Source organism: Wasmannia auropunctata, unplaced genomic scaffold, assembly GCF_000956235.1.
Source record: "Wasmannia auropunctata unplaced genomic scaffold, wasmannia.A_1.0 LD335990.1, whole genome shotgun sequence".
NCBI classification, from domain to species: Eukaryota; Metazoa; Arthropoda; class Insecta; order Hymenoptera; family Formicidae; genus Wasmannia; species Wasmannia auropunctata.
Window position 1 is genome coordinate 431,835 of NW_012026900.1, and position 17,318 is coordinate 449,152.

The following is a 17,318-nucleotide window of genomic DNA, read 5'->3' on the forward strand; positions in this document are numbered from 1 at the left end:
AACACCTTGTTATCATCGAACATCCGACATTCTTCACCTTCGATATTAAGGAAGAAAACAGGACACCCATTCTAAATTCGAAGAATCCGTGGCTAAAAATACCCGATAGTTCAAGGCTATTGATGGGGACTCTCTGTGTTTGTTACTTGGATAAATTCATTTACAAGTATAATACCGCGACGACATAATTCCGATCGCATATTATGTAAGGTAAAAGGAAAAAAACATGTTTTTATGACGTCATAATTATTTCTGAGATAATATTATTTGAACCATATAACGGTTCCGAATAAATAAATGTGTGGGGCGAGATGTTTTTTTATGAATTACATTTCATGTCCTTTATGAATTGCACATTTATATAGATCGAGAAATAATTCAATAACTCCGTTCCGTCGCTCTTCGAAGGGAACAGCGAAAGTACGTAAGAAAAATCATATTTGAAAGTTATATTTATATTTGTCCGACAATTAAATTCGCCCGCATCATTCACCAGCGATTTATCCTTGAGTACACACGTGTGCCGGCATGGATAAAAAGAACGCAAGAGCTTTAATTGGATTTTCGCTTTCGTTTCGGATTCATCTCGGGGTTTCGCTCATGTAACGGAATTGACTGGCGATAAAAATGCGATGCGGCGCTGCTTATTATTATTTCTTGCCTTTTCAGGATACCTTTACATCGCGTTGCCCCTGTACGAGATATGTCGGCCTTAATTAAATGCATGCTTACTCGCCCGTTTGTATTTTCGAGCGAGATCATGTGCCAGTTAAGAAAATGCGTTGGAGGAAAAAAATCACGCCCGTTTATGGATCGTACGGATCGTTTATGGATGGATACGAAATTAATCTTCTGCACACGATACTAATTATTGTACTTACAAGCCGAAGAGAGAGAAAAAATAAGCGGAACAATCAGCTATTAAACTACACTAAATTTTTTGATATTTATTTACAGCAGAACGCAACAGGGGACAGAATAAAGGAAGCTGCAGCTATGTTTTGTTAACTTTACCTTGTATGGGAACGAGAAGAATCATTTCTCTTTCTGATTTATATTACTATGACATTTCGTTAATTACAACAAAATACAATAAAATAGTATTAATAACGTCCTTCTTAATTAAATAATGCTTTAATATGCTATAATATACTCAATTTTCATTCTCTTATTTGCAATATTTCGAGCAATAATTACTGATTATTTATATTATTCGTACAAAATGACAGAATAAATATTACAAGAAAAGCTAGAGTCTATTATGCATATCGATAGTTTCAAAAATATCACAAAATTGGAATAATGGTAAATAAGAAATATAAAAAGGGAGACGGACTAAAAATGATACGTGTATATATACATATTATAATAAAATTAAAATGTATATATGTATATCATATACATTAATATTAATTTATTATTAATAAATTTAAATTTATAATGACTATTAAATTTGCAGATATTAATATTAATTATCATCATAATTATTATGATTAAAATTAATAATAAAATTAATCGAGCGGGATTTTCAAACTCTCTTTTTCTCAAAACACAGCTCGCTATCGTCTCGCATGTTACTACGGCAAGGTCATGGTTCTTGTGAGAAGGCTCCTTATTTGCTTCGTGGCGAAAGCTCGTTGACTCTACTACCTAAGGGTCACCGCTGTGTATCGCAGGTGTATCGCCTGACCTTCGGTCCTTCGGATGCCGCCGCAAAGAGTCGCACCGGGTCGCGCCAGGTCATCGAACAACGCATCGGTCAACGCCGTCGCTTGAAATTATCGGCAATTAAACACTGGACACATGATAAAATGTTGAGGCACGGAGCGATGACGCGACGACGGCAAACATCCCGACGGCGATGATTTTATAACGACGACGACAACGGAGACAGCGATGATGTCGGAGACGACGAAATATCCGAGATATTCAGATCGCAACAAGGCCGCGGGCTCGCGTGGCGTATCATAAAATATAAAAGTGTAGCGAAATAAAATGCGAGCTGTTACGTGACCCAAGGCGTTTTCCATCTACACGTCAATCGCGAATTTGCGCGAGGACGGAAAGAAAGAGACGTAATAATAGATATTCCTTTTCGCCCTTTCGTCCCCACTTTTACGTTCTGATGCAAATATTTGCGCTTTTTGACTGGACGCCCGCGCCACCGCGCCGCGATGCGATTTCGGTGAAAATTCCAATGACATCGATAAATACATATACATGAACGAGGATTGCCCTTACACATTCGACTCTTCCCACTTGGATTTCCATTGGTTTCCACTACCCACGAGCAAACACGGAGGATCGCTCACCTCCGGCGATATTTGATTTTACGGCATAATAAATATGCCGTGGCTTCGACCCCTGACATCTGCCGCGGGTCGTTCCCCGAACGACAGAGAGAGAGAGATAACAATAAAATGCAAACGAGCGCGTTAGCGTAACATTAATTACATTACGAGCGCAATGAAAGTTTTGCATTCTAACGATGCTTCACCCGCGTGTTACGCGGCGAAAGATCGATGCGATAAATATTACTTAATCGCAACAAATTAATCCACAATATATATTGACGTCAACTTCTTCGATATTAATATGACATTAATACGCTCGTTGAAAATTTTATATCCTAATGATATTCTCTTACATGTTACATCGCAAAGATCATCGCAAAGTCATCACTTATTCGACTGCGACAAATCGATGGATAATATAAAAATGTTGTCGCCAATCTTTCTATCCTCAGCCTAATGTTGTCACGCGCGGGCGTTAAAAATTTTATGTCCCGACATTCCTTTGTATGTTACAAAGATCAACGATAACTTATTTGACTGCGATAAGTTTATGCATTAATATATTGACGTCAACCTTTCTCTCATTAGCATTAACGTAACGTTACGCAACACTACGCGCGATGAAAATTTTGTACCCTAACAATATTGCTCTACGTGTATGGAAAAGATCAACGTTGCGTGATAACTGTTAATTAATCGCGAAAAATTGATGCATAATGTATTGACATCAAACTCTGTCTTTAATGTCAATCTAACGTTACTACGCGCATTGTGTGAAAATGCAATTAAAAATTTTACATCTTAACAATATTCCTCGCGTATTGTGGCAAAGATCAACGGTGCGTAATAACTTATTTGATCGCGAAAAATTGATTTATAATATATTGATATCAACCTTTCGCTGTCTTCTGCATGAACATTATTAATAGGCGCATTAAAAATTTAGTATCCTATACCTAATGATATTCTCTTGTGTTACGCGGCAAAGATCAACGCTGCGCGATAACTGCTATTTAATCGCGGCAAATTGATTTATATACGTCAATCTCGCTGTCTTCAGATTTATTGTTATTCCTAACAATACTTCTCTCTGCGTGTTACGCGGCAAAGATCAACGCGATATAATCGCTTTTAATCGCATTTAATCACGATACATACAATATATTGACATCAAAGATCTCGCTGTCTTCGGCACGCATCCTTTTCAGTTCCCCCGCGGAACTATAAAGCGTGCAATCGTCGACGAGGGGGATTCTCAAGGCAGATCGTATCCACCTTATTGTTATGATGGCAGATTATGAATTATAGGTATGCGCATTATATAAGCGCACTTATAGGGAAGATCGAGCGGATTTTAATGACCCGTTCTATAAAGCATTATTCCACGATATACCCGCGCTTATCTGGCCACTGGGATCTCAAAAGCCGTCGGTGAAAACGTTGGGAGAGTCTTTGTTCGTTGCACACACAGCGGACTTCCTCGAGGAGTTCGAAAGCGGGGGCAGCCAGGTATATTACCACCTGCAACGCGGACGTTTCGTGACACCGTCGATCGGGAGTTTGCGCTTACTTAAAGCGTACTTAATATGCAATAAAAAGGAAAAAAAAAATTCGAAAGGTCGCGTGTATCTACTCCATAAAAGATGGGTAAATGAAAGTTTGATAAATAAGAATCTATTAATCGTCCAACATATGGACGCTATGCTTCCTTTCACGTCACGGATATGACTAAGGCAAGCAGAACGATATAGGCTCAGTAGCAAAATGTTGAAAAGGAAAATATTTACGAAAAGACCGTGGAAATTTTAAGAGATAAGATAGAAATGAAGAATGTCAATTCTTGTTGACAATGTAATTAAGTACATTGTTATTTCATATCGTAATTAAATCAATTTCATTAATGTGTCCTAGATATTTTGCGTTTGTGAGGGAGGAATGACATTAAAGCAAACTAAGTACCAATATGTACTGTAGGACGTACGATAAACAATCAAAGGAAAAAATAAACTGAGTAATAAAAATTCTGGTGCTCTTTTGCTCCTTTTTTTAAATATACATTTTGCTCGAAGAATATATTTAATTAAAAATACGATATGGAATATGGGAACAATTGTTTTTATGTAAAAATTTACGGATATAATTCGCTGTAACATTATAAATAGCGGAAGCGTGCGTACGTAGAGCTTATAATAATTTAGCCGTGTGTCACGCGACGAACGTGCACGTGCACGTGCCAGTATAATCAATAGCCAATAAAAATACTTCCCTGGTGTAGCATTTCTTGTGATAAGAAAGTGTGTACGTAATAATGATATACGGCTTCATTCGTGTGTTTACGTGCTTTGCGCGTGTAGTTATGCATACGTAGATATTTTCCAGAACGAGATATTTTCCAGATAAATGCGGCTTTCTGCAAATTTCTAAGACTCGCTCCTGCAATATAATCGGATCTTATTTCGTGCATAGAAGAACTATCAATGGACACCGTTATTGCACTCGCGGATAGACGCGCGTGCACGAATGCGGAGCTCGCCGATTTTTCGTCGATTTTATAATGTATGAGTATAAAATTCGCTTCGAGATAAATCCTTCGCAAACGATGTCGATTCGTTTTAAGCTGCGCAAACAAACGGGATGCACTCGAGCTGTTTGTAACAGTTACTCAAATTTTCTTGGTACCTAGGTCGGTCCAATATATATTGCATAGATAACGTATATAAATTTACGCAAAAATATTACTTGACAGCAAGATCCGCTTTGACTGTGTAGGCATATACCTACTATTGTTAATTGTGTATTCACATTTTCGATTTATTTTCACTTATTATTATTATTCAATACATTTATCTATTAGGAAATGGGTCTTCAAGTATGAAAAGGAATCTAAGGACTTTGTCGCTCTTTAATTATCGATTGAGATTCAAATTGTCTGTTTGTTAATTTCACTTCATTTGTAAAAAAAAAAAAAGATAAAGTGATAATATTTTCGGGATATATAATTATAAAATCGTTTTCATTTATTATCTTATGAATATACTTTATACCTACTTTTAATATCAAAAGTATTTTGAATATTTAAATAAAAACCTAACAACTTAATAAAATATTTAAATACTTAAAAAATACTTTTTCAAAACCATTAAAAAAAAAGTTTTTTAAAAATACAATTAAAGTATTTATAAAATGTGTTCTAGTCGTGATTATATTTCTTGCAATAAGTTCTTTGTAAGATACTTATTAATATCAACAATATTTTGTTTTTGTATCAATTTATAAATGATATAAAATTATATTTCCATTTTGGCGTAAGATTACGTTTCAAGTTCGAATCGACAGTAAATAATAATGAAAAGCATAAAAGCGAAATAATAAAATGTAAGTATAAAATTCACAAAAAATATTATTAGATATAAAATCTCGTTCGAAATTATAGTTAATAATTATTTATTCTTATATAATAAATTTAATTTTATAAACACAATTTATATCTTCTCATATAATCGTAAAAATGTATCGATATTTGTTCTTTGTGTGCCATCTCTCTAAAACGCTCCGTTTTCAAATTTCCATTTGGTTTATAGCTGAGAGACGCTGTTTTATATCATCGCAATCGAACAGGATACTATCGCGTTATGCCGCGGGCGTTCGTAATAAATTTCGCGGATATACGAGACGCATCAGCAGGTCCTGTTTGCGCGTACGCGGAGGGGAGGGGGGAAAATATGCTGCTCCTCCTCGTTGTCGTCGTCGTTGTCGTCGAGTAGAACGAGACGATATAACCTGTTGCTGTCGGGGGTAACGACGTAGGGAGAAGGGGAGGAAAAAAGATGGTAGTTTATATCCATCCACCTCGTAAAACCTTAATGGTTGGAGCGCGATGCAGATGTGCGATCGGTATGAGGTACGAGAGAATGGGAAACGCGAAAACGTCGACATATCACACTCAAAAGGACGATCGTGTGCGGTTAGGTCTTTTCTTCCTTTTCCCTAAGACTCTCTCATTACACATCTGCGAACGACGTGTACTTCGCATACGTCATCTCCGTCCTTTGACGAAAGGCTGCCGTCGAGGTCTTTGGACGCTCGGAGTCGGAAGATCCGTCGCCTTTTTCACTTTTTACGCGGAGAACGAGTTACATCAAGGTCTGTGCGCGCTTTAAACTAAAGCGAACGAATAAAAATAATATTTATATTTTAATCTCTTCGTTGGTATGCTTTCCTCGCGACTCGATGACACGCGTAATGTGTTTAATTGATTAATCTTTTGCAGATTTTTATTTTTGTTACTGTCGCAAACGGGAATATCGTATTGCATGTCCAACGGATTACGGATTGTGCACTTATTTGATGACGAAATTTACTATTCTATTGTAATTGATCCACATCTAAATCGACACTAGATAATGTCATATTTAATTCCAAAGAAATATTTCCGTTTTTTACAGTAAATTGAAGGAGATATATCGATCTTACGTAATGGCTTTTGTTCAATCGTGATTTTCTGGAGGGAAGGGCTATACGCAGTTTTATCCTTACAAACATATATAAATAATTATGTCAAAAAAATAATTTCCTGGAGTGATATATTATACTCCAACAGCAATTAAATGAAGCTCACTCACAATCAGTCACAGTAGTTTTCTTTACTGATTGATAATCCATATCTATTTTTTAATTTTTCTTTGCTTTTTTAAAAAAATATTGAATAAATCTATGTACATAATGATCTCAAACACTATAACAAATTGTAGAATAATCAATAATATACAATATGTTAATAATAATGATTTTTAATTGGAATGTGAAAAAAATTTCAGATGATCATTTATGCCAATAACTATACAAGTAGCAATACGCTGATATTATCGACATTTTGACGTTAAAATGTCGATAAATTACGTCAGCTTGCTTGGGACGATGAGTATTCCCGAGTTAATAGCGCAACTTCTATACGAGAGATTTCATTTGCGAGATCAGCGCGTCGAGATTTTTCGTTGCTCTCTCTCTCTCTCTCTCTCTCTCTCTCTCTCTCTCTCTCTCTCTCTCATAAAATTCTCGGCGCAGCAGTACCGATTTCCACTCGTTGCGTGATACACTAATGTTACACAATGCTTTTAATTCCCATTCTAAGATCATACGCTTTGCTTTAACGCGTCGGGAGGCTTTGAGGGCTATAACTCCGTTATGGTCGTTAGTCATGTTATGACACCTTATGAATCTTATTAGCGTCTTGACCTGTAGCCGTAATCGTGCAATTATACGAACGGTTGAAGACAATACTGTAAAGGCAAACGTAAAAAAGATATTTACGTTAGTGAAACTGAATATTCTCAAACGGCAAGAGAGGGAAGGAAATGGGCAAAAAAAGCGCGTCGTTACGCGAAGTAACTCTTTCTCCGTGCCGCTTTCTTTCTCGACACGATAATAAAATACGGATTTTCTTCTCGTAACAAGAACGAGGTGTGTAGGATAGGATCGAACCATCTCGAAAACGGGCTCACCGCGGACGCGGGAGGACCCGGACGAGATCGTGCATCGAGATACATCTGCACCATAAAACGCCCGCCCGGGCTTGGCGAAGAATGGCATCCTTGCGGTTCTCTCCCGCGCAGAAGGTATAAGGAACTTTTCCTCCGTCGGTTCGTGAGCCGCTAATAATAACAGGATCGAGAGAGCCGCACAATGGCGATTCGTGAAAGGCCCCACCGCGTTTGCCTTAAATGCCATGTATTAAGCGCAGGCCGATCACTGCAAAGAAATTGCGAGGAGGGAGAACCGCGCACTTCGCGGCGGTCTCTCTCTCTCTCTCTCTCTCGACAGCTGACGGGCGGATGACGAATGCGCCTCTCCGGGAATTGCCTCGTTAACGATTTCGCGTATACAGCTGGCCGCTTCTTCTTTTAGACATATAGGTCGCGATCACGACGGCGATGACAACGCGCTCGCGACAGCGTGCGCCAAGAATTTAGCTATAGAATCGCGATCGCGGTCGCGCGGGAGGAAGGGAGCGGGAAATATCTATGCGTAAACAACGGCGTGATTTCGCGCAACAGCCGCGCGCTTTGTATTCCTACAAAGTACTCCGCGGCGGTCTAGGATATTTATACTGTCCGCTTTGTATGCAGTCCGCGGTGTCCCTTGGAACGGAGAAGTTACGGAGCGAATCGGATTCGCGGATCGATCCGTTCGCTCGTTATACGTTCACCGAGGTATATCTGTACGTTGTCTGAGTTTCAGGCAATTCACTCACCGAGACTTTGCTCCAAGTCTCCGAGACTCCAAAGAACTCCTTTCTGGAGTCGTCTGCAAAAATTGTGTCCAACAGATAGATCAGAGGCGATTCCGCGCTATCGCGTATTATACCCGCATTCGTATCTTTACATTTAGTACGAAATGGGATATGCTTTGTTCGAAACATAAATAATTTCACGCCATTTTTCAAGCGGTTACGACAATGAGAGATAAAAGGGTGCCTCGTGGTTGACGCATTACCATCGTGAGTAGCTGTCAAGTGCAGAGAAACTGAGGGCGGCGATGAAAAGGGGGCAGACGGAGGGGAAAAGACACGAGAGATAGGGAATTATGGAGATGAGTTCCTCACGAGGAGGAAAGATAGAGATAAGAAAGAAGCTTTGCGCTAACTGCAGCCCGTGAAGTGGATATGAGACGTTCACCAGGACGGGGAGAACTTTTAGCTTTTAACGGAGGCGACCTATCTTCGGGTTCTTGGACTGGACTTTCGATCTTGAATTCTAGTTGTTACAAAGCCGGGAATGACGGAGGAATGGAAGTTGTGTAACAATGCACCGTCACCTGTACTTGTTTCGTCACTTCGTAACGACTTTGAACAGGCTTGACGGTGGTGTTTGGCCGGTCGGTATTACTTTCGCCACTCAAATCCGCGCGATAACTTGAATTGAGAATATGAGATTCCAGGATTCCAAGAGAGAAACGCTTCCATGGGAACGACCGAGAATACTCGCCGGCTACGAATATCTCACAATATGCAGATATATTTGTGAGACAGTTATAGATAGTTGTATGTCAGAATAGGTGAGAAAAAGTATCAATTAATATACTAAAGGATTTAATAACATAATCTCAGAATTAATGTTTTTCACAGCAATAAACAAAATTCTTTTGCATTACGTAGTATCTTTTTGTCATCCATCCTGCCATACTACAGAGTGTGAGTGTCGAAGGGTTACTCGAAATTAGTCAAGCATTTATCATTGAAATTAATTAATTTGAAATCAAGTTAAATCTGAACTCAGTTGAAGTTATTTTAACATCAAATTGAAATCACGTAGTTAAATATGAAATCACTTAAAATTATTTGAAATCATCTAAAATCGAATCTAAATCATATGAAATCGTTCGAAATTATCTCAAATTAAAAAAAATCAAAATCACTTTAAAATCACGTTGAAATCGCATAAAATCGCAAGAAATCGGAGATCAGTCAAACACTCTATTCACGAGTGAGTATGGAGCGCGAGGAGAATAATGGATGGAAAGTTAGAGAAAAGTGCACGAGTGTTAATGCGGAGAAGCCGCGGAATTATAGCAGCAAGCTCAGTAAAATTACATATGAGGATAGTTCAAACACAGTAAAAATGAGACCGCATGCAACGCGTGGCGAACGAGCACAATTCAACGAAGCAAACGATATCATAATCGTCGAGAGGGGAAATCAATAATGAATGCAAGTACCAAATGTTCTAATCACTACTGATTGTGAGTGTTCTAAACAGACCGCATGAATTGTGGGAGCAATTTCGGGTTAATAACAACCGGGATAAAAGCACGTATCAAAATTGATCAATTTTAATAAATAAAATCAATATGGCGCGATGAATCCAGAAGATTATGCATTCGAGGTTGACTTATGCAAAGTTAGTGCTTCTTGGATGTTCCGAATTCCGAATACATTCGAGAAAAATATTTTTAGATGTTAAATACCCAGCTGTTTTACATGGAATATCATATATTCTCATTTATGAAAAAAAGATATTTCTTTTAAAAATTGTTTTAATGTTTTTTTTGGTCTTTCCTGTGAAAATTTATGTAACCTGAATTATATAGCAAAGAGCACCACGATATTACTGTGCAATTTGTATTGCTTATAGCTGCGCATTTAATTATGACTGAAGTTAACGATGCATTAAAAAAAAAAACAGAACATGCAATCTATCTTGTCGTATTTTATATCGGACAGACATGACAAGCATCATAAGAGTTAAATACGTTGGTATGAAATAATTATCTTCTTAAATGGGTCATATTAATATGATAATTAAAATTATAATTACAGAATATTTGTCAAATGGCGATGAAGCTGAACGTTCAGAAGCCACGTCTGTGGACAGGGAGGTGTTAGTGAACATAAATTGTCCGATTAAGATGATACTTAATTATATAAGAAAAGTTGGACGTGTGAATGGTACTTATAAATAAAAGTGAAATAAAATAAAAATCTTTCAATATATTGATTATATTAACTTTGCTGATATACGATTTCGATCGTACAATTTCGATTTTAAAATTGATAAGCGACATAGAATTGTAATTATTAAAAATATCGCAAAAATCAATATCTCTTGTAGAAAACAATTTATTCCAGGCGAGTTTGATTTGTGCGACGAAATAAATTGCCAACAGAAGAATGTGTCTTTTTATGAACCTTGTACACGTGGAACAGACATTCTTCAATCAGATTTGACATACTTTATCGTTACCTTCGAACGTAAATAATAATATTATAACTATTTATTGCTAGACTTACCAAAGATATTTTTCAGGGGATGAAAACGGGCAGATAATGAACCTTACGCCGCTTCTAACCGGAAAGGCAGCCAAAAAATATTGCGACATTCTATCGAAAATCCAAAGACCGGCGCGAAAATCTTCCGTTAAATCTGCGCTCAAGAAGCATAATAACGTACAATAGTAATGAAAAGTATTGTAAAAGTATCGTAAAGTATTGGATAGTATTTTAAATTTAGCATTTGATAGTATTTTAATTTATGTAAAAAGAATAAATATGGATATCATGTATTAAATGTTTTTTTATATAATCTATTTGTTGTATTGACGAAGATGTATTACGAAAATTGAGAAGTTTATTATACTTATTTGAAAACAAACTATACTAAAAAAACATTATGTACACATATATACACACACACACATATATATATACGCAAGTTCTTATAATAAATTTTCATCTAGTTCTCGAATGCTTGTATCTCTCGGTTTAATATCATAAAACTTCCCGTGCTTGCCAATTCCATGATCGACGAATTTCTTGGCACCTGGAACACCTTCCTCAAATATCAAATGCGAAGAGTTATCCTTCTCGAATTGTAACGCCTCTTCCATTTGCTTCGGCGAATACGTGGCAAAATATGCCGAGGCGCGATCCGCCAACAAACATTTCTGCGGGAATTTTACAAGAGAATTCGCCAAGTTCATTGTTGTGCCCAAAGCTGGAAAAGATTGGATATTTGCAGATACACTCATACACATATACTATCATCAATGATTTCATACAATCAAATGACTTGAAATAATACATAAATACATGTAATAAATATACATATGAGAAAGAGCACTGCAAGATCTTTATCTTAATTTATTCTATAAAGGATTCTATGCATCGTAATACGTTCTCTCCCTGAGATATAAAATAAAAGAAGCCTCGTCGTACCTGCACCGCAAGATGTGTATCTGTGCGCAATTCCCCAATCAAACGCTTCCTGCGCAGTAGCTAATCTTCCGGTCAGTATCAGATCCATAGCTCTGGAATATCCAATCATGGCGGGCAAACGGACGGTGCCCCCAAACGAAATCGGAATGCCGAAACGTCGATTCACGAAGCCCACCATCGCTGTATCCTCGATGACTCTCAAGTCGCACATTAGAGCGAGCTCGAATCCCACCCCGACTGCGTATCCATTCAAAGCTGCGACCAACGGTTTCTTGGACAATTCAGTTCTATTTGCCTGTAAAGAATCCGAAAAGAGACTTCCAGACATTTCGGAGACAAGTGCGTCGTTTTGTAATTTCACAAGTATAACACGCGAATATACCAGTGGTCCAAAATGTGGTATGCTTTCCTCGTTCTCGCCGTTGTACTCCGCGATCTCTTTGAGATCGTAACCAGCGCAGAAATTGCCACCCACTCCGTACAACACTCCCACTAATGACTCTTCGTTATTTTCGAATTCGTCCAACGTTTCTGACAGTAGACGTGCAGTCGCCACGTCCAGGCAATTCCTCTTTTCGGGACGGTTAATACCGATTGTAGTCACCTTACCCATCTGTTTCACCAATATCGTTTTTTCTAAAATAAAAGCACGTGTTTACCAAATCTTATGTCTGCTTGCAATTCGTGCGAATACTTCAAATAGTTCAATACATACCTTTGTCAACATTCACATTCGCAGCAGGTTGGGAGGTTAGGTTTCGTCGTACGTTATTTCTCAGGGTACGACTAAATGACGCGGACAGTTTCCTTAGAGAATGCATTCCTAGAGCTGTAAATATCTTTCGCGACAGTTTATACTTTCGAGGAAATAAGTAGCTTTAAATTATAGCTTTTACTAAATTGAAGATGTAGGATTTTATCAAATTTAAGCTACGTCACGTAACAGCGATCTTCTCGATAGGTTATAACATACAAAATTATACAAAATATATTATAAGCTTCTTTTTCTTATTTTTGACGAGAAGCACACACAAAGACTCGCATTTAAATAAGCGTTCTGAGACGTCCTACAAAATAATACCGGCATACACAGCTACACGCTGTTTTGCGACATATCGACGTCGTGGCTGCCGATATATCGAACCGTTATCGATAATTCTGCAATCGATAAATCGTCGTTTAAAATATAAAATTGTAGAATTTTTTAATATGTATGTATGTATATCACAGATAATAATTCTATATCTAGGTTGCTAACATGCTATAGTTTGTTACCAGTTGTGTTGAATCCGGTAATCGCATACAGTGCTTTATGAAGTAATGTTAGTGTATGTACATTTAATAATGATGTTTCGAAATGTAACCCATCACTGAGTAAAGATAGCTGCTACCCTCCTTCTGAGTTATTTGACTTTACTTCATTTCTCGGAGCTAGCGATTTATATAAAAATCTGTGATGTGTACAGTCGTGGACACATCGGTTGCAACACATTTTTTTTATAGGTTTCTAATATATATTTAATATACATAATATATATTTTATAGATAACTTATATTTTGCAAATGCGAACCACGATGTACTATCTTTAGTCTAGAGACAGTATAACACCAATCGTGGTCCGCATTTGTAAAATATTAACGCATTTTGAAACCTATAAAAAAGAAAGTGTTGCAACCGATGTGTCCATGACTGTACGTATGTACATATTGCTCAGTTTTAAAAAAAATTCGTATTTCAATATTATTAAAATGCAAACGATTTTGAAAGATCATTCAAAGAATGTTTTCGTTTTGCTCGTATAAATTCTCTCTCTTTCTTCAACTATTAAATTGCTTATTTGTCACCATGCTAATATAATAATAATAATATAATCGTATGTTATTGTAATTGTATAATAATATAATTGCATGTCAGACAAAATGATAATGTATTCTGCGATAACAAATATAAATAAATAATTATATTTAATTAAAATATACTTTATATGCATGTATAACATTAAATACGCATCTACATCCATCTCTAAGAAATAAAAAATTAGTAGATCATGAATATATCAATGTTCCAAAAGTAAAATATGTTTTTTGCTGCAGTTATAATTAATTAATTAATTGGGTATGGCGTATATCGCTTCAGGACACACTTCAATCCAATCCTTTATAATCGATCGTTTTTGACAACAGCAATCGATGAGATTCGGCAACAGGACCCAGGGAATAAAACGACCAACGGTAATTTAGACCAACGACCGCCTAGGAGAGATGAGGACGGGTCAAGCTGAAGTCGGGAGATGTGGGATCAGCTACCTGAGCTGATATTGACGCAGATATTTGGCTACCTCGATCGCGTCGATCGCGCCAGCGTCAGCCAAGTCTGTCGATCATGGAATCGCACATTGTCCTCACCTGTGCTCTGGCGATCCGTCACAGTTCTCATCGATCGTGATCTGCGCGGTGACTTCCCTCTGGCAGGAGAACTGGCCGTAAGGGAATTTTCCGCCATCCGTTGACATTCTTTCCGTGGAATTTAATTAAATCTATCGTAAAACTTGAAATCAAGTTGTGAAATCAAGATCGTGAATTTGAAGAGAAAAACGTAATTCGACAAAAACCTGATTCACTTTGGAAAATAGGCACAAAAAAAAAGAAAATAAATATTGCTATAGTGAGAAGAGGTTCACTGCGTAATTTAATTAACTTTTGCGAATTCAAGTTCTTTTGAATTTTATCGACAAATCCTCATCGATCTCTGACTCAATCACTTTAATCATTTTAAGACAATCTTGATAATTAAAAATTCACTGTACTGTATTGTTAATATTACGTTACGTAAACGTTTAACGTAGCCGGTGTCGATTTATCGTATTGACAGGCAAAATATGGACAGCATATGCGCAGCTTGGAGCTCGCCTTTTCGCGACCGTACATCTCGCCGAGACAGATCAGGATCAGACGCAACACTCAGGCCGAGGTGGGCGCCGATTTCCTCGCGATCGTGCGCGCCAAGGACGTGCAGCTGCGACGGCTTACGTTGACGAACTGGGTTTTCGGCTACAAGTGGGGCAATCGGGGAACATTGCTCTGTGCCCTGGCGAACTTTCTACGGTGATCAAATTGTCACTTTGTATATTTGATCTTATAGATGAAATGTAAGAGCTTAAGATCCTTTTTCCCGTTTTCCCAGCGGTCAACGCAGCCTGGAGATCCTGAGCTTGTTAAACGCCGACTTTAGCGTGACAGACGTCTTGCGACTGCTGGGAACAGTCGCCAAAGGATCCGGTGAACACCTAGTCTCCCTGGACCTCCGCGGCGCCTTTAGAGAGTGGCAAGCTCCTCACGACAATCCGAGGCACAGAGAACGCTAGAAAATATTTTACACATGCATGAATATACAACTTAGAGTTGTATATTCATGAAAGCCTCAAGTGTTTTCATAACTTCAGAATTTATATTCGTAACAATTTTATAAACTATGACGAACATGTGTTTGAATTGTTTTCTAGATATTTGCGCCTGCTGAGCCGTTTTCACGCACTAACTGTGTTGAAATTGGACTATCCGGCTTTATCGAATCACGCTCTTGATGCTCTCGCGAGCGGAGCATCGAAAGCGTTGAAATACTTGTACATATCCGTGAGAGATTCGGATTCTAGGCAACACGTGGTAGCGGACGCTGCATGGCGCAACTTGGTGTTAGCTTGCCCCGATTTGACAGTGTCCTATACTATAGGTATAACAGAATGTTGTTATACATTTAAATATCTCTACATTCATTATAAATTCGCATGTTTGAGTTTATTTCTCCGTTTTCTCTCACTTCCAGGATCGATATAATATCTTCACAGTTTAACTAGACGCGATTAGATAAATCATTTTAAAGTTTTTAATTTTATTTTTTATTTTTATTATAGAACAGTCTTCTAAAAAATACAGAAAATTAATTTAACGGGAATAGGTTTAATTTTCACATTCGCACATATATAATTTACGGTAGACTTATTCAGAATTATTGCATCATTCAGCTTTTCAAGTCTGATTTTCAGTGAACATCTCGCATTACGAGGATATGTACTACTTGCTATTGCCCAGTGTTCCCCTAGCTAAGTTCCACATGTTCAGCGGGCACGTATGGGATCAGAGCAGGTCCCGGAACTTCAGAAACACAATTGGTCTGATAATTACTCAATACACGAATACCTTAGGTATTTTAGCTGTATCTGCTAATCAATTTTCGAGACTCAATGATATAAAGTAAAATATTTGTTAGTGCTGCCGAATTTATCATATAAATTCTAATTATAAAATCGAGCTTTCTTCGTTGCATGAATTCTGTACCTATCGTTATGATTAAGAAAAAAACATTTTCTTTTGCAGTTGAAGTTATGCTGCAACTTAGAAACAATCGTGAATCACTCGATGATTTGTTGATGTCCATGCTGATACGTTGCAAGCGGTTGATGAGACTGCAATACGATGGAATTATAAGGAGCCTCGAGACTTTACGCGAAATATGCCAGCTTCAAGCCGAACGTAAAACTCGTAAGTAGAAAATTTCTTACAGCAACAATACATTTGACTGAACATGAATGTAGATTTCAGAACAATACATGTAAAACCTCGGAATGTCAATGTCCAAAATCGTGCTATACTGAATGATATAAATTATCGATACGATCGCAAAATGCACGAGCAAGGAGTCGACTTTCGAATTGAAGATCCCACCTCGATCCTATTCTTCTATTGATGATTTATCTTGTTTCCACTAACAACTTCGAATATCGACGATTTGACGAAAAAAATGCTATATCTATTTTGCGACGTCATAATATATATCTTTTTTTATTCAATAATGTGACAAAATAATAATAGTCTTGAAATAAAATATTATAATATATGATTGTGACAACAAGCAGTGTATAAAAATATAAAAATATTAAAATTGATAAATAATTAATTTTAATTAAAGTCTTAAATAACTAATATGTATCTTAGCACAAATTATTGGCAAAATATTGATTATCAATTAGCTCTCAATATTATTGATTCACGCTTGAAAATTAATGCTTTGCGCTTTATATTGCAACGAATTGGTGTTTAATTTATAACTAACATTAGATTTATATTGGAGGGTATATATATGTTTGTAGACATAATAGCACATATAAATATTATAAAGCTTATTATTTATTAAATATATGTAATAATTGTCAATTTATAAGAAATTTATATAAAATCATTAGATTGCATTTTTCCCGCATTTTATTTTTATGTTATCCGCAAGGATACGAATATATATAACAGTATAAATTGGCAAT

The 17,318-nt window shown here is 37.0% G+C and overlaps 3 protein-coding genes across 4 annotated transcripts; 2 read left to right on the plus strand and 1 right to left on the minus strand.

Annotated features, from left to right (window-relative positions):
* Positions 1–8,619: 8,619 nt before the first annotated feature.
* On the plus strand, positions 8,620–11,270 carry LOC105453960. 2 transcript variants are annotated; one of them, XM_011696265.1, is made up of 4 exons: positions 8,620–10,532; positions 10,609–10,737; positions 10,918–11,040; positions 11,096–11,270. In XM_011696265.1, exons 1-4 carry the CDS (start codon positions 10,478–10,480, stop codon positions 11,242–11,244), a joined length of 456 nt encoding a protein of 151 aa, XP_011694567.1. In that variant the 5' UTR covers positions 8,620–10,477; the 3' UTR covers positions 11,245–11,270. The 2 variants fall into 2 exon arrangements, with proteins under 2 accessions (XP_011694567.1, XP_011694568.1); XM_011696266.1 differs by having other exon boundaries at positions 8,623–10,545.
* On the minus strand, positions 10,771–13,125 carry LOC105453959 (probable enoyl-CoA hydratase, mitochondrial). The gene is made up of 4 exons (XM_011696264.1): positions 12,719–13,125; positions 12,386–12,639; positions 12,004–12,298; positions 10,771–11,782 (listed from the first exon to the last, which is right to left on the minus strand). Exons 1-4 carry the CDS (start codon positions 12,822–12,824, stop codon positions 11,505–11,507), a joined length of 933 nt encoding a protein of 310 aa, XP_011694566.1. The 5' UTR covers positions 12,825–13,125; the 3' UTR covers positions 10,771–11,504.
* A 1,024-nt stretch (positions 13,126–14,149) lies between these two features.
* LOC105453961 (F-box only protein 39-like) lies at positions 14,150–16,898 on the plus strand. Its single transcript, XM_011696267.1, has 7 exons — positions 14,150–14,486; positions 14,876–15,108; positions 15,188–15,352; positions 15,507–15,733; positions 16,047–16,205; positions 16,378–16,542; positions 16,596–16,898. Exons 1-7 carry the CDS (start codon positions 14,295–14,297, stop codon positions 16,745–16,747), a joined length of 1,293 nt encoding a protein of 430 aa, XP_011694569.1. The 5' UTR covers positions 14,150–14,294; the 3' UTR covers positions 16,748–16,898.
* Positions 16,899–17,318: the final 420 nt, after the last annotated feature.

Coding starts and splice junctions, on each gene's coding strand:
- LOC105453961 (XM_011696267.1), top strand. CDS start 14,295: ATGTGGGATCAGCTACCTGAGCTGATATTGACGCAGATATTTGGCTAC. Junction 16,206..16,377: donor TCAATACACGAATACCTTAG/GTATTTTAGCTG, acceptor TTTCTTTTGCAG/TTGAAGTTATGCTGCAACTT. Junction 16,543..16,595: donor TCAAGCCGAACGTAAAACTC/GTAAGTAGAAAA, acceptor ACATGAATGTAG/ATTTCAGAACAATACATGTA.
- LOC105453960 (XM_011696265.1), top strand. CDS start 10,478: ATGCAATCTATCTTGTCGTATTTTATATCGGACAGACATGACAAGCAT. Junction 10,533..10,608: donor ACATGACAAGCATCATAAGA/GTTAAATACGTT, acceptor TTATAATTACAG/AATATTTGTCAAATGGCGAT. Junction 10,738..10,917: donor AAAAGTTGGACGTGTGAATG/GTACTTATAAAT, acceptor AATTTATTCCAG/GCGAGTTTGATTTGTGCGAC.
- LOC105453959 (XM_011696264.1), bottom strand. CDS start 12,824: ATGCATTCTCTAAGGAAACTGTCCGCGTCATTTAGTCGTACCCTGAGA. Junction 12,640..12,718: donor GAATGTGAATGTTGACAAAG/GTATGTATTGAA, acceptor CTTTTATTTTAG/AAAAAACGATATTGGTGAAA. Junction 11,783..12,003: donor ATACACATCTTGCGGTGCAG/GTACGACGAGGC, acceptor AATCTTTTCCAG/CTTTGGGCACAACAATGAAC.